We start from the raw sequence: 26,963 nt of genomic DNA, 5'->3' as shown, positions 1-26,963 counted from the left end.
AGGCACACGTAAGTAGGCTTCTTGTCTCTGTCTTTAGAACAATAAGCACTTAAAGTGTCATTTGGTGAAAACAGCAGTTATCAGGAAATCACTTAGCTGAGGTAAAAAAAGAAAAGAATTCTGGAATAGCAGTTAATCTTCAAAATAAGAATTTTCCATTCTTGGGTCAGACCAATAAATGACATGGCATTTAGACATTGAATTCATGCCTTCCCTTGCAACTGAGCGTCAGACACACATACATGGTGGAAATGTTCTTTAGCATTACACTGTTTTCTTAGTTTGCATTGCTAGTCACCTTTGTATCATTTGCATATGATTTGGAAAATATTTTAGAGCAACCCAATAACAACGTCAAGATTAAAAAAAAAAATTCTACAGACTTTACAGCTCCTTCCTATTACATGAATGTGTAAATTGAATTCCCTCTCAGGAGAAAAAAACAAGGGCTGACTTCCCAACAATGTTTTCATTGGCTTTAGGGAACTAAAACACACCAGTGTCTGGGTGAGTAATACTTCCTGTAAAATAAAGATAGATCAACACATAATTAAGTCCTGGCTGCAATATAATTGTTGTCTTGGAAACAGTTTTGGGGATAAATATGGTTATGCTAATGAAACTACCCATGATTTCCACTAATGATCCAGTTTATTAATTAGGCCAGGACATTTTTCCATCCTGTGCTATCCATTTTGGAATATTGAAAAAGGGTTAAAAAAAAAAAAAAAACTTGTAAGAGAACACTGTAGGAGAAGAAAAAGGGACAAATCTTAAATTCTTTATCAACTCTTGTAAGGATTCCAGTTGGAAGAGTAGATCGAAAGTGCTTTTTGGATTATTTAAGGGTTTCAAAGATTCTTCCTACTCCACTCGGCAGAGAAACAGAGTTGTAATAGCATTTAGAATTCATAATCCTTAGCGTTATTTCTCTGAACTCGACATCCTAAATAGCCAGCGTTTTCTAATTCCAGAACTGAGTGTTCAGTAGTTTTGTAGGAAGTTCTACTTAATGCCGAGACCAAAGGGGCGCCTGCCTGCTCTGAGGGTTTTGCTGAGGCCGAGTGTGAACTCTGGGCGAGAGAGCGCATCTCAGATCTTAGATCACACCCACTCGGGGTGTGCGTGCGAGTGTGTGCGCGGTGCCTGCGCGCGTGTGTACGTGTGAGGAGGTGTGCGCCAAAGGGGTGGGGTGAGGGGCGGCAAGGAGGGCTCTAGGTGAAGCGCGGGGAGAGGGAGGTCGCCCGCTCCGGCCTCTCCCCAGGGGCCCTGCGGCTGCCTCGCACTCTGCCTGCACCTCCTGGTGCGCGCCGCGGCGGCGCCACAGGCCCCTAGACCCTGTGACCACCGCCCTCCGGCCGCCCGTCCGTCAGCCGGGACCCTTGATGGCGCGGGACTGACAGCCGCCTCCTCCCGGACCCCTGTGTCCCGCCCGGGGCTCGCGGGGGCTGCGGCGCCGTCCGGAGCTGCATGTGGGGCGGGCGCGCCCGAGCCCAGAGCGAGCGGCCCTCGGCGCCCCCGAGGCGGTGCCCGGCCGCGCCAGAGGACGAGGAGGAGGAGCGGCGGGCAGGGCCGGGCTCCCCACGCGCCGCGGCCCCGGAGCAAGGGCTCCCCGGAGTGGACTTGGGGCGTCCCAGCCCAGGAGGAGGGACCCGGAAGCAGAAGCGAAGCCGCGAGTCGAGCCGAGCCACTGCCCCCGCTGCCCGCCGGCGCCGGGTGGGGGTCCCGGCGGCTGGATGGGCAGCGGCGGCGCGGGCCGCGGGCGGCGATGGGCGAGGAGCAGAGCACGGTGAGCGGCGGCGGCGGGCCCCAGGAGTCGCAGACCCTGACCGGTAGCACTGCGGGCCATCCCGAGCCCCTGAGGCCGCAGGGGGACAGCGCCCGGCCGTGCGGCGCCTCCGCTGAGCCGAGCGGCGGTGGCTGTGGAAGCGACTGGGGCTGCGTGGACACCAGCGCCCCGGAGCCGGCGAGGAGCTTGGGGGCGCCGAGCTGGAGGCAGAGCCGAGCACCGTCGCAGCCTGCGGGACTGGCACTCGCCGGGCCTCTCAACCCCCAGACCTTGCGACTGCAGTTGGAGCTGGAGGAGGAAGAGGAGGAAGCTGGAGACCGAAAAGAGGGAGGGGATGAACAGCAGGAGGCGCCCCCCGGCGAGGAGCTGGAGCCCGGGACCCGCGCGGGGGCCGCCGACGGACTGGTCCTGGACGTGCTGGGTCAGCGGCGCCCGCCCCTCGCCAAGAGACAAGTCTTTTGCTCCGTGTACTGCGTGGAGAGCGACTTGCCCGAGGCGCCTGCCTCGGAGCAGCTCTCGCTGCCCGCGTCGCCACTTGGGGCTCCGCCAGTGCCGAACCCTCCCAGCACCCGTTCTTCCTTCCCCAGCCCCCGGCTGTCCCTCCCAGCGGATTCCCTCTCCCCCGACGGCGGCAGCATCGAGCTGGAATTCTACCTGGCGCCCGAGCCATTCTCCATGCCCAGCTTGTTGGGAGCTCCACCCTACTCTGGCCTGGGCGGTGTAGGGGATCCCTATGCGCCCCTCATGGTGCTGATGTGCCGGGTGTGCCTGGAAGACAAGCCCATCAAGCCCCTGCCTTGCTGCAAGAAGGCTGTCTGCGAGGAGTGCCTCAAAATCTACCTGAGCGCCCAGGTAACTTCCCCCCTTTCTCTTCCCCATTTATTATTCCAAATCACTGGCAAGGAGGTCGTGCTCTCGATCTGATCTCCCTGCTCGCGGGAAGAGGTGACCGACACACTAAGGATCTCTGTTAGTTTCTCACGTCTCAGTTGTTATTTAAGTGTATTTTGACCTCACTGGTTTACTTAACTGAAATTTAACTTTGCTCTGAACTTCAGGCTATCGTTGGCAGGTGTAGAAGCCACAAGGCACAAGGACTTGCCCTCTGCTTATTTCTTATACAGGATTGCAAGCACGAGCTTGCTCAAAGGAGGAGGGCAAGAGACTGCCTCATCGGTCTGGTATCCCATAAACTAACAAGCAGTGGGCATAGAATAAATATTTATGGAGCTGGTGGAGAAAAGAATTGTTATCAATATTTCAGACCCCTAATACGTGAATTTGTAATTTTACTTCATTTATATATTCCAGAAAAGCATGCATGTTTAAAAAATTTTATCCCTTGGCCTTTGCCTACTTTTCAGTTTCCTTTTTCCACAGTAAAGTTGAAGTACTTTTTTTCACTGAGGTTTTAAGCCAGCACTCTTTCAAAGGGAAACAAAACAGAAAGAGCAAAACAAAGCAAAGAGAGGCTAAGAGGTTTCTCAGAACAAGCACTGGTGAAACTTTCTTTGCTTTTATTTGAAAACTTGTTTTTTTCTTGGAAAGCTTGAGAGTGCAACAGACCAGTTTTCCTTCACGGACGGTGAATGCGTTCTTCCAGCAGTTTTCAATCTGTAATGTTTCTGCCAGTGTTTTGCACAATCCCGAATGCCCTTTGATCCTGTGTCCAATTGTCCTAGGCCTATTCATCTTTCAAAACCCTGTCTGTTCAGGTGCCAGCTCTTCTGTGAAGCGTTGCCTCACCCTCCAAGTCACTGCTTATATACTTTCACAATATCTTACATGCACTGCAGTTGTTTCTTTCATGTCTGCTTGTCTTGTTAGACTGTCTGGACAATGTCTTAGATCCTCTATGTGGTAGCTTCATGTTGAGTCCCTTGCACATAATAGTGTTTTTAATAACATTGGCTGAGGCAAACTGACCAGAGCTCCATACCATGTGATTCCTCTGTGTTTTGGGGCCAACCCATGATTGGGTCTAGACTGAAAGTGTATACAGTGCCCAACTGAAAATGCAAATAGAGACTTAAAACGGAATGTTACACAAACAGTAAGTTGGCTAAAATAGTTGAGATTATTGAAAAGCTTCTGAAAGACTGTTTCTTTCATGTTTTAGCTAGAGATTCTTAAAACAGGAGGAATGTCTGCTGCTGGTTGTGGTAGTTTCTTTATCATCCTCAAATAGATTTTGCTGCCCTGTGGTGGGATTCAGACATTTCCAAAACATGAGCCCTGCTCAAGGATGTCACTGTGAGAGCAGATGTGTACAGAAGAACAATAGGTAGCAAGGGATGAGATGTCAACAAAGTTACAATTCCAGGTAGCACTTCCTGTTAAATGCTGGATACACATACCAGTGGGTTTAGAAATTCAGGGGAGGTAGTCATTGTGGCTTAGGATACTTTGCCTAGCAATTTGATTTCTTTAGGGTGGGCCATTTCCCCAAAGCAGTTTTCTTTTTCTTTATTAAACCTCCTAAGTTAGTTTTAGGAAGTTTTAGTAATGATGGTGGGGTGATAGAGGGATGTAGCCAAGTGGTCATTGCAGTGTACAGTACAACCACTAAAAACTCCTCTGCGGTGACACAGTATCTGAAGCTTGTCTGCAGCATTTCTGATTGGATGTATGTTCCTGACCTTCCTTCCAAAGCATTTGCTGGGACTTTCAATAAAGAATAATATACATTACTTAAAATAAACAGCAACAAAAAAGATGAGTAATAGATACCATGCATGCTTTTTCACCTCAGGGCTTTTGTACATGCTTTTACCTGTTCCAGGAAGGTCCTCTCCATGGCGCGCTTATCTGCTCTCTGTCCTTTTCAGGGCTATATTCAAATGTCACCCCCTGTGATTTTCACTGACCACCCTTTTACAAATTGAGCCTCACCCCACACTCTCTTTTTTCTGCTTTTTATTTTCTCCACAGCACTAACATACTCTGTCTTACACTTAAGTAATTAAGACAGACGTTTTCATATGATTTGTACACTTCTGTATCTACAGTGTTGTCTGATATGTAACGGATGTGCAACCAAAACTTACTGTATTTATGAAAGGTCTGAGATTGCTCCCAGACACCAATGCTAGGAAGTGGTGTTCTGCTTTGGCACTAAATTCTACTCTGAGCATCTTGATATTTAAGACAAAAGACGAAGGCTTAAAGCGGACAAAAGTAACAGGTTTGCTAAGTTTGTTTTAACTTAGATAAACTTTTAGCTTATACAAAAAAATAGCCTTTTTCAGTTGAGCAAAACATGGTTGTTGTAATATTTTTGATCTATGTTAATTCTGTGGTCCCTTCTACTCAAAGGGTGTGTTTATCTGTCACTTAACCTCTCTATGCCTTAATTTCCTCATTGATGAAATGTAATTGCAGATAATCTGTAATAACCCACCAGTTCCAAAGCAAAGCAAAATCAAACTGCATGGTTATTTTGCTGCCCTACTGAACCACGTCAAAAAGGCATAGTGAGTGCTTTCTCGTCTTAAAAGGTCTCTTGGGTTTGACAGAAACAAATGTGACAAGCCTAAACTTTCAGGGCTCTTAAAACCTTTTGAAACAAAATGATGTATTTGAAATAAAGAGCTATTAGTGACTCTTTTCACCATTCTTTCAGTTTGTGCCACATAGTGCATTATTTAACATCCTTTAAGCAAATAAAAGAGTCCCTATTAAACATTTTATACAAACATTAAAATGCAACTTAAATGTGAGTTGGACTGTTGCCTGGTTAAATGAATATTTTTCTAAAATGAGATGCAGAGTTCTTTGAAAGAAGATATGAACTTGGAAGATAGAAATGTGGGTTTTTAGACAGTAAGTATATTTTCATTAGTGCTATGGACTAATTTGTGACAAATGCCATTTGGTAGGTGTCATCAATATTTCAATACAGACATAGCAGATTAGATGGTGACTTAAGTACCTCTATGCTGTATAAAATTATGCTTTTATTTTTCAAAACATAGTTCTCCAGTTATTGCCATGACTATGGCTAGGAAGTCCTTCTTAGTGGACTAACTTTACCGTGCAATAGGTGCCATCAGGTTTCTGACTGCCATGGTGAAGGGGTATGAACCGATAGATTATAAACCTTTAGCACCACAGGAGATGTTGATTTAGAGGCTGTAGAGCTCCAGGGCAGAGATGGTTATATTATTTCATATTGTATTGCTCGTGTACATAAATCTCTGGCACATACATTTTAGAAATACATTTCCCAGTGACCTGTGTATGCATGTGTGAATATGGCTAAAGCACGTAGTTCCAGGGATGTCTGCAGTATCCTGCATGTCCCTTATCCCTCCTACTATTGGCCTTCTCAGCTGGCTTGGCCTTTACCATATTTTCCCCTAGGAAATGTTGTCTGTTGCCTTCTTTGTTTCATAGAATGATACTAGGTTCATTTCAGAAATCCACAGATATCTTTCTTTTATGATTTGGTTTAGACAGAATAATCTGTCATAAATATGAAATATTAATATTTAGCATTTTAGTTGAAGAAAGGAAGAGAAATGAGGCTGCCAAAGACTTGCTAAAGGTGACAGCTGTTGTGGATTCCACCACTCTGCCTAAAAGTGCTCGGGATTGGCAGATGCATATAACTTGGAATGTATACACCTGTCCAGTGAGTATTAATAGAGACAAGCAACACATTGCTTCTACAGATTGTGAACAAAACAGCTGCTAGATGATAAAGTCCTGAAATGACTGTCTGCTGTAGTCACCCTAGAATCAGTGACCCAGAGGTGAAAGCTTATATAGCCTATTATTAAATTGTGAGTCATCCAGATCTTAATGGGTAAAAGTGTAACACAACTTTTTCTTTGAGCAGAGTCTCATTCTTGTCGCCCAGGCTGGAGTGCCATGGCACCATCTCAGCTCACTGCAACCTTTGCCTCCCGAGTTCAAGAGATTCTCCTGCCTCAGCCTCCCCAGAAGCTGGGATTGCAGGCACAGGCCACCACACCCAGCTAATTTTTTGTTTTTTTCAGTACAGATGGGATTTCACCATGTTGGCCAGGCTGGTCTTGAACTCCTGACCTCAGGTGATCCACCCACCTCAGCCTCCCAAAGTGCTGGGATTACAGGCGTGAGCCACCGTGCCGGGCCCCATAAATTCTTTTCCTTTAAACCTTAAAGCACCCTGCGTATTTTTAGAAACTATTGTGTTCAATATTGAGTTTGAATGCAATTGTCTTCACACAGGTGCATTTATAGAACCTGACATGCCCGGCATGGTTTCTGTAGTCCTGAAAATGTGAAGAATAACATGAGACTGAAATCTGTTTCAAAGTCACTCAACAAATTTGAAAAGAGGGAATTAAGGCATATTTAAACTTGTCCTTCTGCGTGCAAAATGTGTGTGTGTGTGTCTAGGGGTGCAGTAACATTTGCTTTCATGCCTTACTGACTCATTCCATTATTTTCCTCCACTTTCTACATCATTTCTCTTCAATCATTTGTTTATTTTTTCTTTCCATTGTTCCTTTACTTTTTGAAATCTGTTTTTGATTGGCATTTGATTTCTCTGGAGGAATCCTCTGTCAAGTGCTAAGCCTAGGGTCCAGCAGGACTTTTTCCGAGGCATGCTGCATGGGTATTTCCTTTCTCTTCCAGCTATCTGGAGATGAGGCTACATAGAGAAACCCTGAATTGCATTCCACTGCCTAAAATATCTCAAATAACATCACAAGTACTACTGACCTAAGGCATCAGCTGATATCTTTAGAGTGTGATTTTCCCTCCTAAAGTAGAGCTCAACTTTTATACCTGAAGGCTCTTCCTTACTCCTGATACAAAAGACATAAAAAGAGATCATTATAATTTAAACTCTCAGCTTTTTATTAAGGGTTTGTTATGGACAAGGTAAGCATACCTGAGTGGTGATTTCTTATACTTATTCATTTATTCATGTTTTGTTTTTGCATTTAACAAGCATTCATTGGGGTACCCGTATGGAAAGAACCATGGGATATTCTGTAAATGTATTAATGTCCTAAAGAAACCATCTTACAGCCTTGTTGGCATTTTTTTTCCCAGCTTTATCTGATGGCAAAAATAAGCTTTTTTAAAAAATGTTACCAGACAGCGATGGATCTGCTTTCTCTCTGGGAAGTTTTCATTAAGCCAGTTCTGGGACACCAGCTAACTTTTATTAAACTCATTTACTATTTTTTCTGTTACGTTTAATCCAACTTTATAAATCTGACAATTACTCATTTCTTAATATACATATTTCTCAGAGCTCTTTTTGATTGTTGGAAATAGAATATTAGTCAATATAAAGATATACGTATTTTGTTCATTTCAAAATATTTTCTGCCTTTATTTAAAAGAAAACATAATTCTCCTCAGTTTGTTTGGAATCATTCATGACATACTTCTTAAAAATGTTAGCTTTTTTCAAATTCAGCTTGTCAGAAGGGTTTTACATGATAAACCCTTTTTTTACATGATAAAACTTCCCAAATTGAAGTTTTACTTTAAAAATTCAATGTGTCTGGGAGAATAACTCCTAGTTTATATCATTCTCCATCAACTTTATCATTACTGTTCACCCCACCAATTTTGGGATAATTGCACTTGAATTTGTAAGTTTTTATGAATAGTAAGAAAACCATTTATTGGACATCTATCTTGTAAACATTCTTACACATATTTTTATTTAATTCTAATTCATTTACATATTAAATACTGATTACATACAAGGCACTGTTTTAGGCTCTGAGGATACAAGAAATGCAAACATTTAAAGCTCCTGACTTCATGGAATTATATGCTAGGCTGTGGAGATGGAAAATGAGATAAGTAAATTATTTAGCATATTAGGAGATGATAAGGGCTATGGAGAAGGAGAAATAAGGGAAGGGTGATAAATAGTGGGAAGGGGGTTTGCGTTGATAACTTTGTAGTTTTTTGGGGAGTTGTCGGGAGGACATGTTGTCTGGGAGGACATGTTTTGCGAAGTGACTTTTGAGAAGAGATCTTCGTGATGCTGAAGAAGGAACAAACCATGAGAATATCTAATAGAATAATAAGGTGTAAAGTTCCAAAGGTGGGAGCATGCTTGCGACTTTCCAGGAATCACAAGGAGATCGGGATGGCTGAAGCACAGAGAATGAGGTGGAGAGTGCTAAAAAAAAGACAGCAGGAGGAGTGGGGAAAGCTGGTCAGGCAGGGATTAAGCCCATCAAGTATCTTCATTTCCTTAAAGTAAGATGTTGTAAGAAGCTGTAAGAAGACACTGAGCAGAAGAGTAACCACATATGCCTTTCCCTTTAAAAGAGATTACTCCATCTCTTTGTGGAGAATATACTGTAGGAGTCAAGAGTGGAAGTAAAAAGATCTGTTAGAAGACTATGGAATAATTCAAAGGAGAGACAATACAGTTCAGACTAGAGTGATACAGGTGAACGTGGTTTGACTGGTTGAATTTGGAATATATTGTGAAGTTAGAACTGACAGAATGCTGATGATTACCTGTGGGATGAGAGAAAAAGAGTCAAGCATGAGTCAGGTTCTGAACCCAAGCAATTAGAAAAATGGGGTTGCCATTTAATAATAAGAGGAATAGTGTAGGAGAATTAGGTTTAGGGAGAATGAGAAATTTGACATGCCGTTTAGACATTCATGAAGGGATGTTGAGTAGGCAGTTGGCGTCTGGCATTCAGAAGAGAGATCTGAGCAGAAGATATAAATTTGAATGTGGATGGCATATAGATGGTATTTAAAGCTATTAGACTCGATGAGGTCACCTGTGGAGTGTCAGTAGCTAGAGAAGAAGGATTGGAGATTCAGTCCGAGCATACCGGTGTTCACAAATACGGAGTATGGGACATCAGAAAGAACAAGCAAAGAGTCTAAAAAGGGAGTGGGCTAACTAGACAAGAAGAGTATTGAAAAGTACTTACCCAAAAACCAAACAAAGACAGTCTTTTAAAAGGGATAATCATCTGTGTCTAATGCTTATGCTAGTTCCAGCAGGATGAGGTTTGAAATTGACCATCAGACTTCCCAACAAGGAGTTTATTGGTAACTGTGAGCAGTGCTGTGTTCACTGGCAGCCATGGGATGGTCTTCAGGTTAGAGTGGGTTCAAGAGAACAGGAACAATCCTGTTTTTGTACTGCATGCAGATATAAGGGAACTCAAGGTTAGAGAGATTAAATAACTTGCCCAAAGTCACAAAGCTAGGGAATGGCAAAGGTGGAAGTGAAATTCAGATGTTTGACTCTAAAACCTATGGCTTTTTTATATTCTTTAAATTTATTATCTATTATCTCATTTATAAGGTAAATCTGTATTTTTCTTTAATATCAGTCTTGTACAAAAATCACAAGTCTTCCAATCCAAGAAGGAGAAGACAATTACACGTTTTGAGGAAGCAAAAGGCTCCCGCTCAAACTTAGATCAAGAGATTTCAGCCAAACTCAGCCTCATCTTTATGTAAGGAAGTCAAGAGGAATTTGGTGTAGGAAAGTTATGATTTGATTTACTATTAAGTTTTAATGGCAACATACTCTCGTATTTTCTTCCTAAGTTTCTGGTCATTCCTTTTGTCAGAACTTTCTTGTGTTTTACCATCTCTTAATATTGGTATCTGCATGGTCCTTTGCTAAGCCTCTTCTCACTTTGTATACGTTAGTGGGGTCATCTCACCCACCACTCTCATGGTTTCAAGTAACATCTATTTGTTGTTGATACCCAAATCTTTATCTCTATCCCCAGTCAACAGTATCTCATAGCCATCTCTCTCCTGAACAATTGTGGTGGATGCCCCATACATAGCCACCTTAAACTTAACTTCTCAAATCTAAATCCCCTTCTCCTCCCCGTCTTTGCCACATGCTCAAAGCTTTGCTTCTTTTTGGAGATTCCCTGTTTCCATTAGTTGTAACCAGGTCAGAAACTTGAGGGTCATCATTGAACTATTCTTCTCCCTCATCTCCCACATCTAATTAATCACCAGGTCCTTTCAATTCTGTGTCTTTAAAATATATCTGTATTCTTCTCTACTGTTTTCTATTTCTGCTGTCACTTCCCTTGCTCAGGCCTCTACCATCTCTCTCCTGGATTCTTACAAGAGCTTCCTGCTTGGTCCCAGTGACCCTCTCTTGACTTTCTCCAGCTTACTCTCCGCACATAGGCCAGAGGGTTCTTTATAAAATGCAGAACCAGTCATGGTACTGTCCTTCTTAGCCTTTCAACATCTGCTTCTTACTAATAGATTAGAATCTAAACTTTATAACAATATCTACATGTCCCTGTGCATTCTGACTTCTGTGGTGCCTCCAAGCTTTCTTTCTCAAGTGTCCCACTACACCTATAGAGATAGTAGATTTTTTTGTTTTTTGAATGCTGCATGACTCTAATTATGAGCCTTTGCCTTTAGTGACATGAAGTTCTGTCTTAGGGGAATCCTCTTTCTTTCCTTGCTAACTCTCTTTGCCCCATTCATACCCATTCTTCTAGTTCAGCTTAGACATTCTTCTGGGAGAATCTTCTTGACCCCTATATCTAGATTAAGCATCCTTCCTATATTCTTTGATAACCCTCTTTACTTAAGGTTATCAAACCATTTAGGACTCTTCTATACAATTTTTCTTATTTCACTGTATTTAAATTGCCTGTTTCCTGCTCTGTGCTTCCATTAGACTACAAACCTTGATGCATGTAAAGACATTATTAATTTGTTTTTTACTAATTTCCTAACACTTTGTGTGTTATATATACTCTATATGTAGAGTGGATGTTTAAATTTATCCAATAAATAATTAATACACTAGGAGCTAATATTGTCAATATGTAAACTATTTGAATAGATAGGCAAAGTGATATTTTTAAATGAAAATTTCAGTATTTCATTATCTTGTTTAAAAACCTGAATGAATGATTGAAAATAAATTATAGGCTGGTCTGATGGTAGTGGGTTATCAGAACTAATTAACATTAGTATCACTAAAGTTGGTATACAACCCCCCGACTGCTAAATTTGACTGGCTTAAAAAAAAAAAAGAAATTATAATATGTTTGCTATAAAAAGTAAGGTAACTATCTGAATCTGAACTTTTGACATTTTATTCCACAATGTATTTAGATTGGTGCAAAAGTTGTGGCAGAAACCACAATTACTTTTCTATCAATCCAATGAACTACTGTGCTAGCATCCTGTCTATCACTGAGGTGTGTCTTCTTTAATTAAAGTACCTGTTCTGGTTACTGTCTTATGTTTAACAGATTCTTCCAGAACCTAGGAACTTAAAAAACCCATTTTATTTGATGATGGCATTGTGGGTCAGGAATGTGGGAAGGCCTCAGCCAGTCAGTTCACCTTCGGGGTTTCTCATGCGGTTGTAGTCAGATGTCAGGTCACTCACTTGGCTGGCACCTGATGCTGGCCGTTGTCAGTGAGCTCAGCTGTGGCTATCTACCGAGTGCCCAAAAGTGGCCTTGCTGGTATGGCAGTCTCGGGGCTTCTTACTTGCAGGCTGGCTTTCCCCAGAGCCAGCATCCCAAGGGAGCCATGTGGAAGCTGTGTGACATTTTCTGCCTTAAGTTTGGAAGGCACTCAGCATCACTTTGGTGAGGCAGTCATAAGCCTGTCCAGATTCAAGGGGAAGGGACATTGACCCCAGCTTATTTTGGGCAAGTTTCTGAGAAATTGGGGCCATATTTTAATTAATATATTTCTCCACTACTTAAGAGAAAAACCAAGAATGTGATAAATTAGCTTTTGACCCTGAATTTTAATTGTTTTTCTTTTTAATTTCATGTCTTTTCAATCATTTAAGTATTTCCAATTCATATTATCCTATTGGTCAGTACTTCAGTGGTATGGTTCTTTGTGCTTTATCTGTAAATAATTTACTAATATGGATTCAGTTAGTTTTAAAGAAAGCTTATGTGAAAGCTATTCTCTTTTAAAATTAAATGGTTTAGGTAATTCCACCATAATTGACATATGTCAAGGTGTCAGGATCAGCTTCCAATAATTCTGATCAACAACACTTAAAATTATTCTGTATAGCATAATTTCCTTTCCATTAGAATATATCAGAATTACAGCTTCAGTTGTAGTTAAAATATTTGAAAAATGGAATATCTTTCTGAATAAAAGGAGTTGATGTAACACCTTTTTTTTTTGTAGTCTAAACATATTCTGTATAGAAATAGTATTGTATCTAATGACACTGTAGAATTAACCATCCTAGTCGAGCTTTGTGAAATTGGCTTACTGTTGTTTATGATAGTATTCTAATTTGTGTGGGTGATTTTATCATATGATTTGTATCTTCTTGAACAGATAGCTGCTTAAATTTCCAGAAGCGTATATGTTGTCCTTGAGTTTCTTCCTGTTGGAGATCTGTGTTCTCTGGACCAGACGAGGCATATTGCTTTTGTGATGTTTGCTCCACTCCACCTTCCACCTTACCCCACCTCCCCCGGCCCCGGCTTAGGTAACTAAATTCTGGGCTTATTCATTCATGTGAATGACTAATCCCTTTTTAAATCTTTCTAAGCTATTTGCCTCAGTAATATTGTCTACTGTAAGATTCAAAAGCTAATTATAGGCTACCAGGCAAATTGCTTCCCTTTTTGTGGTGTCAGTTCTTGCTTTATTTCCTCACATTATTGGCCATACTCAGTGTTCATGAAACTCATGAGCTCTGAGTTGTATGTGGCAATTTTAATCACCACAGCTTTTCCCCTGGTTGCTTAACTATTTAAAATAGCAGGAAAAACGAAACAGTTGCTTAAAGGCCATTTTTCCTAATGTTTAGAGTTTAGTATATTATTAATTTATGTTTGTCTAAGTAGAGCCATTGAGTGGAATCACAAGTGACTCTGAAATGGCCAGATTGTAGCCCATCTTTTTAAAAGGAATTAATTAATGAATTATTCATTCATTCATTGAGACAGTGTCTCACTCTGTTGCCTGGGCAGGAGTGCAGTGGCTCAATCATGGTTCACTGCAGCCTCCATTTCCCAGGCTGAAGCAATCCTCCCACCTCAGCCTCCTGAGTAGCGGGGACTATGGGTGTGCACCACCATGCCTAGATACTTTTTTTGTTTTGTTTTTAGTAGAGATAGAGTTTTGCCATGTTTCCCAGGCTGGTCTTGAACTCCTGGGCTCAATTGATCTAACCACTTGGGCCTCTCAAAGTGCTGGGATTACATGTGTGAGCCACCACAATCAGTCCATCTTTTTTATATGAATATATAACCAAAGTGGGAAAAGTGACTTTCATTCTCCTGCAGAGATGCTCTTGGTGGAAAACAATAGGTGCAATCCCAAAATTCTCATTTAATCCTACTTTTAACTAGTTTTATCCTTAACTTTGGTGTTTTATTTTTCCTATGTTATCATTTTTCTCAAGTTTTTTTTAAAACAAACACTCTGAAAACAATAGGCTCCTAAAATTAAAGAAAGACATATTCTGTGTGTCTTCAAGTGTTGGTGCTTTATGTTAAACTTACATATGATATATGTGTATATATGTATATATGTATACATAGACATACGTATGCATATTGTTTGTCAAGTTCTCACGGTTATTTTTGTGTCACAAGAGGAATATTTGCTGATCTTAAAAAAAACTAAGCCTAGACATTTCCAGTTAAGTTTATGTATTTCAGGTGCAGTTTGTTTATTTATTTAATTAATTAATTTATTTATTTGAGATGGAGTCTCACACTGTCACCTGGGCTGGAGTGCAGTGGCATGATCTCAGCTCACTGCAACCTCTGCCTCCCTGGTTCCAGTGATTCTCCTGCCTCAGCTTCCCAAGTAGCTGGGATTACAGGCGCCTACCACCATGCCCAGCTAATTTTTTGTATTTTTAGTAGAGATGGGGTTTTATTATGTTGGCCAAACTGGTCTCAAACTCCTGAACTTGTGATCTGCCTGCCTCGGCCTCCCAAAGTGCTGGGATTACAGGTATAAGCCACTGTATCTGGCCTATTTATTTTTTGAGACAGAGTCTTCATAGTGATTCTCATGCCTCAGCCTCCAGAGTAGCTGGGGCTACAGGTGTGTGTCACCACACCCAGGTAACTTTTTGGGGTTTTTTTGCGTTTTTTTGTAGAGATGCAGTTTTGCCATTTTACCAGGCTGGTCTTGAACTCCTGGCCTCCAGTGATCCACCTGCCTAAGCTTCCCAAAGTACTGGGATTACAGGTGTGAGACACTGCATCTGGCATCAGGTGTAGCTTAAATCAACCAGAATAGATAACCCTTGGGTTTACCTTTCTTTTGTTCTTAGGTTTTAATATGTCACGTTTTGAATCATTGAGGCTTTTCCTTCAAGATGAAGGGAAAGCTTAGAAGGAATGCTGAGCAGGAAAACACTGAAAGGATAGTATTTTTTTCCTGATACTTTGTTTTTTTGTTTGTTCTCTGGATTTTTGAAAACAAAATGTTTTTATACATGCTTTTCTCTTTAGAATCACTAATATATCTACAAACTTTAAAAACTTGGAAACAAAATTTTTCATCCTGCTTAAAAATCATTCAAATGAAGAGCTTCAGAGAGAGTTTTTAACCAGTTTTTAAAATAATATAAAATAGTAGGACTTTCTGACTATTTGTAAGATTGATGTCAAGGAAGGGCAAATGTACTAGGTTAATTCCTTCAGCATAACCTTTGCATAATTGATAGATGAGCCACCAAAGTAAGTATAATGATTTAGAAAGCACAAGCAACAGTGCATTCCTTTGCCTCTCTGTGCCTGTATGAGGTGTCTTTTCAGTTGTAATAGTTGTTAGAACAAAGTATTGAAATAAATTGAACACAGACCTTAGAAGCTTAGGATCTCTAAGTGCTGAACAAAGATTATAAAAAATGATGAAGCCAGTTCTAACACATTGCTTTCACAATTACTGGTGACAGCAAAGTGTTTTATATCATTAATTCATATATTAAACTTAAGATGCTAAAAAAATCACGGGAGTATTTAGATTGCTCTGTTCTAATATGCTTTTGGCTTATTACAGTCTAAATGGATTGGACAGAACTGTTGGTTTGCTCGGAGCAGTAAGGTGGTCAAGGTCAAGCAGGCAGTGTCCTCACAGGCTCGTTAACAACATGCTGACCTGTAGATATAAACTACCCTGAACCCTGCACAGTCATATTATTAAGTGTCGGCTTCTGGTCATAAGACTGTGACAGAGACAAGATGGAGGAATTACTGTTACTCTCATTACCTCTTCTGAAAAAAACAAATTGAAGCACATGTTCAGGTTATTAGTGAGTTGCAGAGATTTTATAGAGAGAAATATTTTCTTCCACTGGCTAAGACTTTCCTACTTTTTACTGTAGCCAAGCTATGGTAGATCTGTTCTCTAGTATACAGTTGGTTTAAGAGAATCAAAAGGGAGTGGAGTTAGCATATTCTTATTCTGTTAAAGATAAAATGATAAAACCATTAAAAAATAAATACTGAGCACAAAATATTTGCTTAGCACCATGCTAATCATTATGAGAAAAAGAAGCAATGTATCCCTATAGAGTAGTTCATGGTCCAACTTCTTAAGAGTTTAGAACTTCAGTAGGTTAAAATTAAACTCTACTTGCAAAGATTGGGCCATGTATATGACCCAACTGTGTTACAGGATTTTTTCTGTGCTGCTTTGCCAGCCAGAAATCCTTTTGGCCGCTGTTGCCTCTGCCTGGGCCTTGCTCAGGGCCTGCTGGGCTTGGTCCACCTGCTCGGCCTAGCAGGCTGCACTCTGCTTGTGCCCCAGGATAGATCCTGTGCCCACTGTGGCTCCGTGCTCAGCCTGTGGATGGACCAGGCATGCTGTGAGTGGCTTCTACCCTGGGCGCCAGTGACTAGACAAGGGGAAAATGCGGTGGCTCCTGAAAACTCAGAGATGCCAGCAATCATGGAGTCTCAAGGGGTGTTACAGCTCTTGCTTGGGGAGTCCTAAGGTCTGAGTCCCCAAGAAATGTTACAGCTCTTCACTCCCATAGCTCAGTGAGCAGGAATGTGTTACAGCTTTCTTTCTCCTGTAGTCTGACAAATGGGAGTGTGCTAACAGCTCTTTTATTCTCGTCGCCCGCAGCTCAGTGGGCAGAAGGGAGGGTTACAGATCGTTTGTTCCTGCTGCCTTCAGCTTGGTGAATGGGAGGGTTACAGCTCATTTCTTGTCACTCCGCACGGCTCCATGAGTTCTGAGTTGTTGTCCCAAGACCAAGAAGAATAAGGTATAGGGACACCAGAGAGTGAGTAAGGCAGAGAAGAATTGTATTGAGCAACAGAAGCAAAGCTCTTAGTGGAGAGGGGACCCTGAAAGCAGGTACCTTTTCTGCCTGTGTGGCTGTATCCAAGATTTTTATGGACTTAGAATGGGGGGGATGCATGCTGACTGGTCCATGGGTGGTCTTTGGAAAAAGCACCATTCAGTTGGCTAACAGGTATCATCCAGAAGGAGCCAATCAAGAGAGAGAATATAAGATGGGGGTAGAAGTTCTCATTCCCTTCATTGACTCTATCCAGAGCTGCAGTTTGGTTTTCAGGTCTCAGGCTGTCTTTGGCTTGAAGGTTGTGTTTCACCAGGGACCCATTCCTGTCTGCCTACAAATTTGTCTATCTCCTGTTACTGCCATTGTGTGATACCTATTGTTGACTTAAGGGGTTCTAGGAAGAGAAAGCTGTAGTTATAGGAGTAGCAAAAGTTAGAACTTGGCTATTGTCTGGAAAATGATTGTTGCTGCACAGGGAGGGTAGGAGAAAGGAGTTGGGGTGGGCAGCTCTCTAAGTGAGCAAGCATACATACCTGTGGAAATAGAGAGAGAGAGTGTGCAAGTGACCATGACTGGAGAGAGGCTCAGAAAGGCAATGTGGCAAATACTGGTAGAGAGGTGACAGCGGAATGGTGACAGCAAGAGTCAGCAGAACAAAGATACCAGCATAGTGTAGAGCACCACAGGCAGAGAGACCTCAGCAAGTGTGCAAAGCCTGGGACAGGCATAAGCATGGCAGGTTTTAAGAACTGAAGGAGGCAATGAGGTTGCAATAGCATAGAGAGCAGAGGGAAACCTGAAGGAGATGATTTACAGAGATATATGAGGGTCAGGTAGTATAGATCCTCCATGAAAATTATACTTTATTTCAACTATGATGGTAAATCTTCAGACAGCTGGCCAGAACTTTAACTTTAAAGCAGGAACGGCTGCAAGAAACAAACCTCTCAAACACCGAACTGGGGAGGAAGGGGTCATTTATTCAGCCGGGAGCAAGGCAGCATAGCTGCCTAACAGCCAAGCTTGTCTACCAAAGAAAATCCCTGCCCTTGTAAAGGCTTACAACTCTAGCAATTACAGGTGCAAGGGTCTTGTGCTTACAACTCTAGAAATTGCATGTGAAAGGGTCTTGGTCTATGGAGTAGGCAAGTGGTGGGGGTTTGATCCTGTTTAAGTAAAAACAATGCCTTCCGGAAAGATTCTTCCATACCACACCTGCGATCTATAGGAGGGCGATTAAGGTAGTGCCTGGTCTGCCAGCTTTTACCTCTCCTATTGAAATGCAATGGGGAGATAGTCTTAGATACTTAGTTCTCCTTCCTCACTATGACAATTAAAAAACCAACTCCTGGATTCATTGTTTTTTTTTAAGGTTTTTCCATGTCCCTGTCTCCTTCAGTTCTGCTCTGATCTTTGTTATTTCTAGTCTTCTGCTAGCTTTTGAGTTTGTTTGTCTTGATTTTCTAGTTCTTTAAATTGTGATGTTAGGGTGGAACTACCACCCTTCCCTTCCCGGAGATAACAAAGGTCTTACTGGGCAACCTTTAGTTCTGAGAGAATGTTATTGGAATTTTTTGGTAATTCTATTTAGTTCTTGTTTTTAGTTTGTTGAATTGTTTTGGATAACTTATTTGCTTCCCCAGTTAATTCCTGTTTAAAAACATATATTCCTCTCTTCCTTCTAATTCTTGGTTTTATAACAGTGTTCCCTTCTGGTGTAAGTTTCACTTCCTCTACCTTTAATGGCAAAGGCCTTGGGGTCATGGCTTAACCATGCAATGGCTGTTTTGATTGTGGCTGTCCTTGTCTTTGTTTTTAGTTAGAGTGCAGTGATAAAGTAACAACTTAAACAAAGATTTGCTTTGTTGATTTTATGCTGAATGACTGAGTTGCCCCCCCATACTTTGATTTGTTAATTTCATAGAGTCCTGAAATTTCCCTCTAATTATGCTCTCTATTGATCATAAAATCAGTAGTATTTCAGTGGGATGTAGTAAAATGTCAGTGTGATTTTTAAAAAATTTAAGACAAAGCTTCAAGTATTTATCTTTAAAATAGATTTGTCCCATGTGCATGTTGTCTAGATTTTAGAAGAACATAAACTCTGTACATTTGTTTAACTACTGATTTCTCAGTTTTTGCTGCATTTCTGGATAAATGTGATTTAAGGAGCAGTAATTTACTCAATTTGAAATATTTTCAAATTAGATGGTCTGAGCAGTCAAAGACACTGGATGGTACCCAAGAATACTTTACTGTTTAAGATATTTGTGAAAAAAATTGATAAAAATTAAAGTGTAAAAAAATTTGATTTTATATTTTATGTTCAGAACCATTCATTAAATTTGTAATATCTCATTATATTCTTCACCGGGTATTTAACTGTAATTTTTCCCCATGTGGACACAAAATACCTAAGACAGGTTTCAATTGATTTAGAAAGTTTATTTTGCCAAGGTTAAGGATGCACTGTGATATATCCCCTGGAGGTCCTGATGACGTGTGCCCAGGGCGGTCGGGGTACAGCTAGCTTTTATATGCTTTAGGATGACATGAGACATCAATCAATATGTGACCAAACATTTGTTTGGTCAAGGGGTGACTTCCAGGTCATAGGTAGATAAGAGACAAAAGATTACATTCTTTTAAGTCCTTGATCAGCCATTTGCTGAATATATAAATTTAGTCTGGCATTACATAAACAGTAAGGCAGAGAAAGCAATCAGATATACATTTGCCACAGATGAGCAGAGGGATGACTTTCTGTCCTGAACCTGTGAAGATAGGCTATCAGATATTGCCAGGGTGAAATTAAACAGAACTGTTTAACATAAGGTAAAGATCCTGAGGCCTACAAGGAATTTCTTTGTGGACAAATTGTGAGGGAGGTATGTAGCTTTATCTTTGTGGCTATCTTATTTAGGAATAAAAGGGGAAGCAGGTTTGCCTGTTGTAGTTTCCAGCTTGAGTTTTTCCTTGGCTTAGTGATTTTTGGGATCCCAAGATTTATTTTCCTTCGCATTCATATCAATCTATTTGTCAAGAATCAACTCACTTCAAAGTAAATTCAATGTTTGCAAAAAGTTCCTCCGTAAGTGTGATGGGATTTAATTTTTGGATCATGACAGTTTAACACTTTTCCTCAAAAGTACCAACTTTATTGAAAAATAGAAGATATTTAATAAGGTAATACAAGATACTTTTTCAATATTTATCTCACTTTTTAGATTCTTGGATATTTTCTATAGCAAAAATGTAGTCATTGGTACCTCATGTATGGGAAAATTCTATAGTCTAAACTCCACCCCCAGCCTCCAGAAGAAAAAAGGATTCCTGCATTGAATTTTGTTTCAGTAACACATTTTGCATAATAATTTGTAATCATTGCCATTTTGTGGATCATTTATTATTAATGATATATTTATATGTGAGTCTATGCTAGATCCTGCCTGAAAACAAAGTATTAATAAACAATCGCTTTATGTACCTACCCTCTAAAGACGTTTGGTTTCTAGATGATATGCAAACACTGGTTTCTCAAGACATCTTTGGTATATAATTGATAAATTTATAAAGTAAAATGTGTCAAAAGTTGATGACTTTATGGTATGTGAAAGTAATTTACTCACTTCCTGATGAGAAGAATAGAAATGGGGCTGCATTATTCACGTGTAACCTTTGATGAATATGTTGAAGAGCTGTGAAGGGAAGTCATTCATCTTTCCTTGGCCAGCAGGTTTGCTGCTGGTTCATGAAAGGGTGAGAAAAGGAAAGAAGCACATATAGCCGTCACAGTAAAAGGATCACTTCTTAGAGTAATTTGTTTTAAAGAAAAGCTTTCTATATATTTCTTCTTCAACACCTCCCTCACCACAAATAGAGGTTCTTGAGAGTCTATTTGTTCACGTATTGTCTTCAGAAGAGTTATAAATGCTCTGACATTTTATGTAAAATCAATTTTTTCTCTTATGAATGGATCCATAACATTTATTTAGTCTTTAGACCATTACCCAGAAAGGTTTAGAGCCACTGGTTTTAAAAGGTTTTTGTGTCTTCTGATGTAGAGACAATCACATTCTGGTGATCATTTGGTTTTCATGGTAAGTAAGGTGTGGGATAGAGCTCTGACTATTTAGTTTACTTAGTATACAGAGGCGGACATGAACATGAGAAGATTAAGGTAGTGAGTGAAATATGGTCAGGACAAATGTAAATTTAGAGCCATAGTGGTGGTTTAGTGGATTTATGTCCTCAATTGTCACTGATGAAAAGGACCTTAGAGGTCATATAATTGAAGGTAGACACTAAATACTAAAACTAATACTAGTCATTCTATTTCATCTTATGTGCTAGCCTTCACTTTCAGAAGGGGGTGGAGGAGATATATAATGATGTTTTCAACCCTAGTAAAATTAAATAATTGATAATTTCCTATGGTGCTTTGTGGCTATATTTCAAATGCAGTATTTACTTACTGGCTCAGTAGGAAGAGACTTGGAGTTAGACGACTTGGGTTTAATCTTTGCCCTGTAATAACTATAAGACTCTTGGAAAAGATATTTAATGGGTTAGTGTCTTAGTCTGTACTGCTACAACAAAATACTGAGACTGGGTAATTTATAAACGAAAGAAATTTATTGCTCACAATGCTGTAAGCTGAGAATTCAACATCAAGGCACCAGAAGATTCAGCATCTGGTGAGGGCCTGTTCTTCATGATGGCACCTTCTGTGCATCCTTACATGACAGAAGGGGCAACACAAGCTCTCTGAAGCCTCTTTTGTAAGGGTGTTTTTCCTGTTTATTAGGGAAGAGCCCTCAGTCACTTCCCAAAAGCCCCACTTCTTAATACCTTAATACCTTGGGCGTTAGGTTTCAACATGAATTTTAGGGAGAAGCAAACATTCACACAACAACAATAAGTTAAATCATTTTGTATTTTTATAGGTACAAACAAATAGATTACTGGAACAGAGAAAAGTTCTAATAATGAGGCCCAGTTGTGTATGGAAACTTGGGACATAATTGTGGTTGTGCTATAGTCAGTGAAAAGAGAGTGGCCTGGCATGGTGGCTCGCACCTGTAACTCCAGCACTTTGAGAAGCCATGGTGGGCGGATCATTTGAGCCCAAGAGTTCGAGACCAACTGGACAACGTAGGGAAACCCTGTCTGTAGAGAAAATACAAAAAGTTAACCAGGTGTGGTGGTGCATACCTGTAGTCCCAGCCACTAGAGAGACTTGAAGTGGGAGAATCACTTGAGACTGTGAGCTGTGATCTCCAGCATGGACAACAAACTGAGACTGTTTCTTAAAAACAAGAAAGAGAAAGAAAGAAAGGAAAGAAAGAGAAAGGAAGGAAGGAAAGAAAGAAGGAGGGAAGGAAGGAAGGAAGGAAGGAAACAGAGTGGAGTGGAGTAGACATTTCAATAAAGGTGCAAGGATGACAGGCTTTCCATCTAAAAAATTAGGTTTTTTAAATATCATATGGAGAAATAAAGTTCAGACATGTTAAAGATACAGATGTATGATCAAATTTTAAATCTACTAGTAGAATTGATTTTCAGATGTCTGTATTACTTTGGTATGGAAAAATATTTCTTAGAACCTGAGAAATACAACTCTGAAAGGAAATGACTAAGTTTGATTCCCTCTAAGTGAAGAATTCCTAAAGGGGAAAAATGACGCTATAAATTGAGACGAAAGACAATTCACATCTCGGAAAATCATTTTATAATATATGTAAGACATAAAAAGTTATTATCCGTAGTTTACACAAACTCATACAAATCAATAAGCAAAAGACAAAGCACTTAATAGAAAAGAAATGCAAAGTTTGATGACATGAATGGCCAATAATCTCCGAACAAGCTCTTATTCATTGTTAGGTCACATGATCCATACTAATAGAAAAATGCAAGTCAACCAAACCAGATAGTGTCTCACACTTACAAGTGCAAGTTACGTGTGTAAGATGTATATAAGAATATATATTGTGACATTATTTGTAATAGTAAAAAATTGGAAACAAATTCTTTCTTTTTTATTTTTAATTTTTGTGGGTACAGGATAGGTATGTATATTTATGGGATATATAAGATGTTTTGATACAGGGATGTAATAGTTAATAATCACATCATGGAAAATGGAATATGCATACACTCAACCATTTATTCTTTGTGATACAAGCAATCCAATTATACTGTTGTAGTTATTTTGGAAATGAATTTCTATCATTAGGAAATGGATGAGTGAACTCTGATCTATTCATAAAGTAGAATATTCAACTGCACACTAACTTAACTAAATCTGCATATTAACATGAATATATGTATTGAAAATACAATATTAAGGAAAAGAAGATCAAGTTTCAGAATTTAAGCAGTTTCAAAGCAGTGAAATTTTAAGAACACATAAAGCCACACTATATTGCACAGAGAAATGTGTATAGTATAGTAAAAAAAACCATAAATCAGATTTATGAGTGTCTAGTTCTGGGAAGGAAGAGTGGTATAGCAAGGAATTGTATTCTTTATCTGTGATGTACTTTTTATATAAAAAATAGGAAACTGATAAAATATTAACAAAGGGGTATTGTGAACATGGTTATGTTACGTTAATCAACTTTTTGATATTTCTTTGAGTTTTGAAAAATAAGTCCTGCTAAAATCTGAGTGTTTGTTTCCTCCCAAAAGTCACGTGTTGGAACTCAGTCTTCAATGCAATAGTGTCAAGAGATGAGGCTGGCCTTTGGCAGGTGATACAGGTCTTGAGAGCTCATTTCTTTCATTGCCTTTTAAAGTGAATTCTAGCTATGTCAAAAGGGTAGAAATGATCATCTCCATTAGAGGAGCATAATTCAAATTGCACTCCTCACTTGCCCTTCCAGGTACAAATATGCATTTGTTTTCTCTGCCAGGCTGGCATGATTCTCGATCTATAACTTTTTCTATTTACAAAGCCAAAGATTGCTATTTCTATAAATGCCTTACCTTCTTTTGTGACCTTGCTTTTGGTTGTTGTCAGGTTGACCTTCCCCCCCCGCCCCCTCCCCCGCCACATGGAGAAAGTTTTGTGGTTAGAAGAAGGGGAGGACAACCATGAGGCAACAGACATCCTTTGATGTCATATTCAAGTACTGATCTTAAGGTGTCCTTGGGTTTTTACAAAGATACACTAACGCATGGGTTCCATCTGATTCCTTCCTTCAATTGTCCTCAGCCTTTGCGGTAATGTGTTTTGATTATTGTATGCCCTATCTTCATGTTAGTAATCATGCCTGATGATTTCAAACAGATTTTTTAAAAGTTGAATGAAACCAATTGTTGGTGCAATAGCTTTCTTTTTGTGTCTATTCAAAACAATTTTAAAATGTTTATCTCTTCTGTGTCTTATATCAAAGGCTGGCAAACATTTTCTGTAAAGGGCTAAATAGTACATATTTTAGGTTTTATAGGCCAAGAGGCAAAATGAAGAATATTATGTAGGTACTTGTAATACAAGAGAAAAGACAAAATTCCACATATTTTTATTGAGAAAATTGAAAATATATCAGTATTAGTAAAATAATAAAGTATCTTGAAATTTGTAATATAGATTTACTGATGGGAATAACAGAATTATTTCTTTGAGATATTTTGCTTGACTGGGGTACAACATTAATGTTTCCTGTCATCAGTATTAATTGTAAATACTCATCTGTCATACTGATCTGTATTGGTATGTTACATATTTCATATTTAAAACATTTTTTCACACAGGTTTTGCCTAGTATAGATATTAGTCTGCTAGCATGTATGCACATTCATAATGTGGAAGTTTTTTATATTATTCTTTAGAATCATCTCTTGATATTTGCCTTTTAGAATTTCATTACAGGGCAGAATACTTCCAATTGAAGATTAGGTGGAAGTTCCTCAGTTGCACAGTCAAATGGACTTTTTAAAAAAAGTCTTTATTGAAATATGTTTCACGTATCACGTAGTTCACATATTTAAGGTGTATAGTTATTATTTAGTATATTCTCAGGATATGAAACCAGTATCACTACCTGATTTTTATTCCGCCTAAGAGAAATCCAATGCCCATTATTAATCATTCTCTCCCCTCATCTCAGGCCTCCCATTTCCATCCTAAGAAACCATGAATCTAGTTTCTGTTTCTACAGATTTGCTTTTTCTGGACATTTTATATAAATAGAATCATGCAATATGTGGTCTTTTGTAACTGACAAATGGATTTTGAAATAAGAAAATTTCTGTGCACTGCATCAAGGTTCAAAAAATGCTGTTGGAATTCTGAAATCATAAATTGAGCTCAGAAAATGTATCTACTGCAAATTTGTGTGGAAATAGACATCTTGCTTCTTGTTTTATTTATTTATTTATTTTTAGAGACAGAGTCTGGCTATGTTGCCCAGGCTGGCTTTGAATTCCTAGGTTTGAGTGATCCTCCTGCCTCAACCTTTGGAATAGCTGGGACTATATCTTGCCTGGCTCTTATTTTAATTTTTGACAGGATGAGAAGTTGATAAAGCAGCTCGACATTTGAATCTTGTGATTCAAATATTAGTTGTTACAATGATTTTACTGCAGTATTAACTTGTACATTGTGTGATTTCTTGTGATTTTAGATTGGATTAATTAACATACATTAGAAAGTCTGCAGCAAAAGCTAATTTTCAAAGCTGTTAGATTAGGTGTCCTCAGCTCAGGGATCAGTCCCTGTCCTATTAGGAACCTGGCCACACAGGAGGAGGTGAGCCACAGGTGTGCATTACTGCCTGAGCTCTGCCTCCTATCAGGTCAGTGGAGGCATTAGATTCTCATAGGAGCATTTTCCCAGTTGTGAACTGCACATGTGAGGGATCTAGGAACTTGCACGTGCCCTAAGAAAATCTAATGCCTGATGATCTGAGATGGAACAGTTTCATCCCAAAACCATCACCCATGACCCCCATCCATGGAAGAATTGTCTTCCATGTTACCAGTCCCTGGTGCCATAAAAGTTGGGGGCCACTGCATTAAATGGTCTAAGGCAGTTTTTCTTATTCTGAAAAGTTTCAGCCTAAGCTTAAAGTATTGCAATAAAACTTTACCACTGCTAACTCATCAAATTACTAGGTAAGGCACATCAAGATATTCAGCTTCTATTCATGATAGAATTCACAGAATGATTGTTAAATCCATAAAAGCAAATGAATTTTATAAGGGACACTATTGGTTCAATAAGACATGATAGATTTGAGTATTTTTCACAAAGTACCTGCTGATAAGTAATACAATAAATAACCACAACCTTTAAACACCTAAAATGTTCACTAGCTTTTTAAATTTGTCAAACTAAGCCTTTTTCTATACTACACATTTTTGCCACAATTCCTTGTAACACATTTTAGCAGATTCTACTTGAGGTTGTACTGAATTTGTGTTTTCTCAATTTGGTTAACCTTTAAACTTCTTTAATTAAAGTTTTTAATAGTTAACTTAACACCTTTAATCTTTGCCTGTAGTTATTCCACAGAGAATGTTCATTAATAGAAACTAATTTTCCAGGTCACTTCAAACTCAGCATTGACTCCTCAAATAAACAATAAAAATTAAGCAATCTCAGTATGTCAATTGACATGTAAAGAGCCAAGGAAAACAGCTTGAAATCATTAGCCTTGTTTTTAAATTGCATGTTAATGTTGCTTCCAAGTTTCTCAGCTCTTTATGCAGGGGTCTCACCAAAATACTAACAGTCTTAAGTTTATTTTCTTTATAAGCATATATCTGCTACAATGTAATATAATTTAATTACTTTACCATTGGTAAATAGTTTTCTTTGCTTGTTTAACAAATGTACCATTTGAAAAGTTACTTTGATTACAGCTTCATTTTCATGTTTACATTTTGTAAAGTTCTGTGTGATGAAATATTGTT

General features: G+C 39.5%; 1 protein-coding gene across 1 annotated transcript in view; it reads left to right on the top strand.

Annotated features, from left to right (window-relative positions):
* Positions 1-1,768: 1,768 nt before the first annotated feature.
* Positions 1,769-26,963, top strand: part of RNF217 (ring finger protein 217) — a 122,873-nt gene continuing 97,678 nt past the window's right edge. The window contains exon 1 of the mRNA XM_012475704.3: positions 1,769-2,641. Within this exon, the coding sequence (XP_012331127.3) occupies positions 1,769-2,641 (873 nt within the window). The remainder of the gene's footprint in view (positions 2,642-26,963) is intronic.

Source organism: Aotus nancymaae, unplaced genomic scaffold, assembly GCF_030222135.1.
Source record: "Aotus nancymaae isolate 86718 unplaced genomic scaffold, 86718_ANA_hifiasm-v0.15.2.pri h1tg000040l, whole genome shotgun sequence".
Classification (NCBI taxonomy): Eukaryota; Metazoa; Chordata; class Mammalia; order Primates; family Aotidae; genus Aotus; species Aotus nancymaae.
The sequence above is the reverse complement of the archived record's forward strand: the minus strand, read 5'-3'. Positions and strand labels throughout refer to the sequence as shown.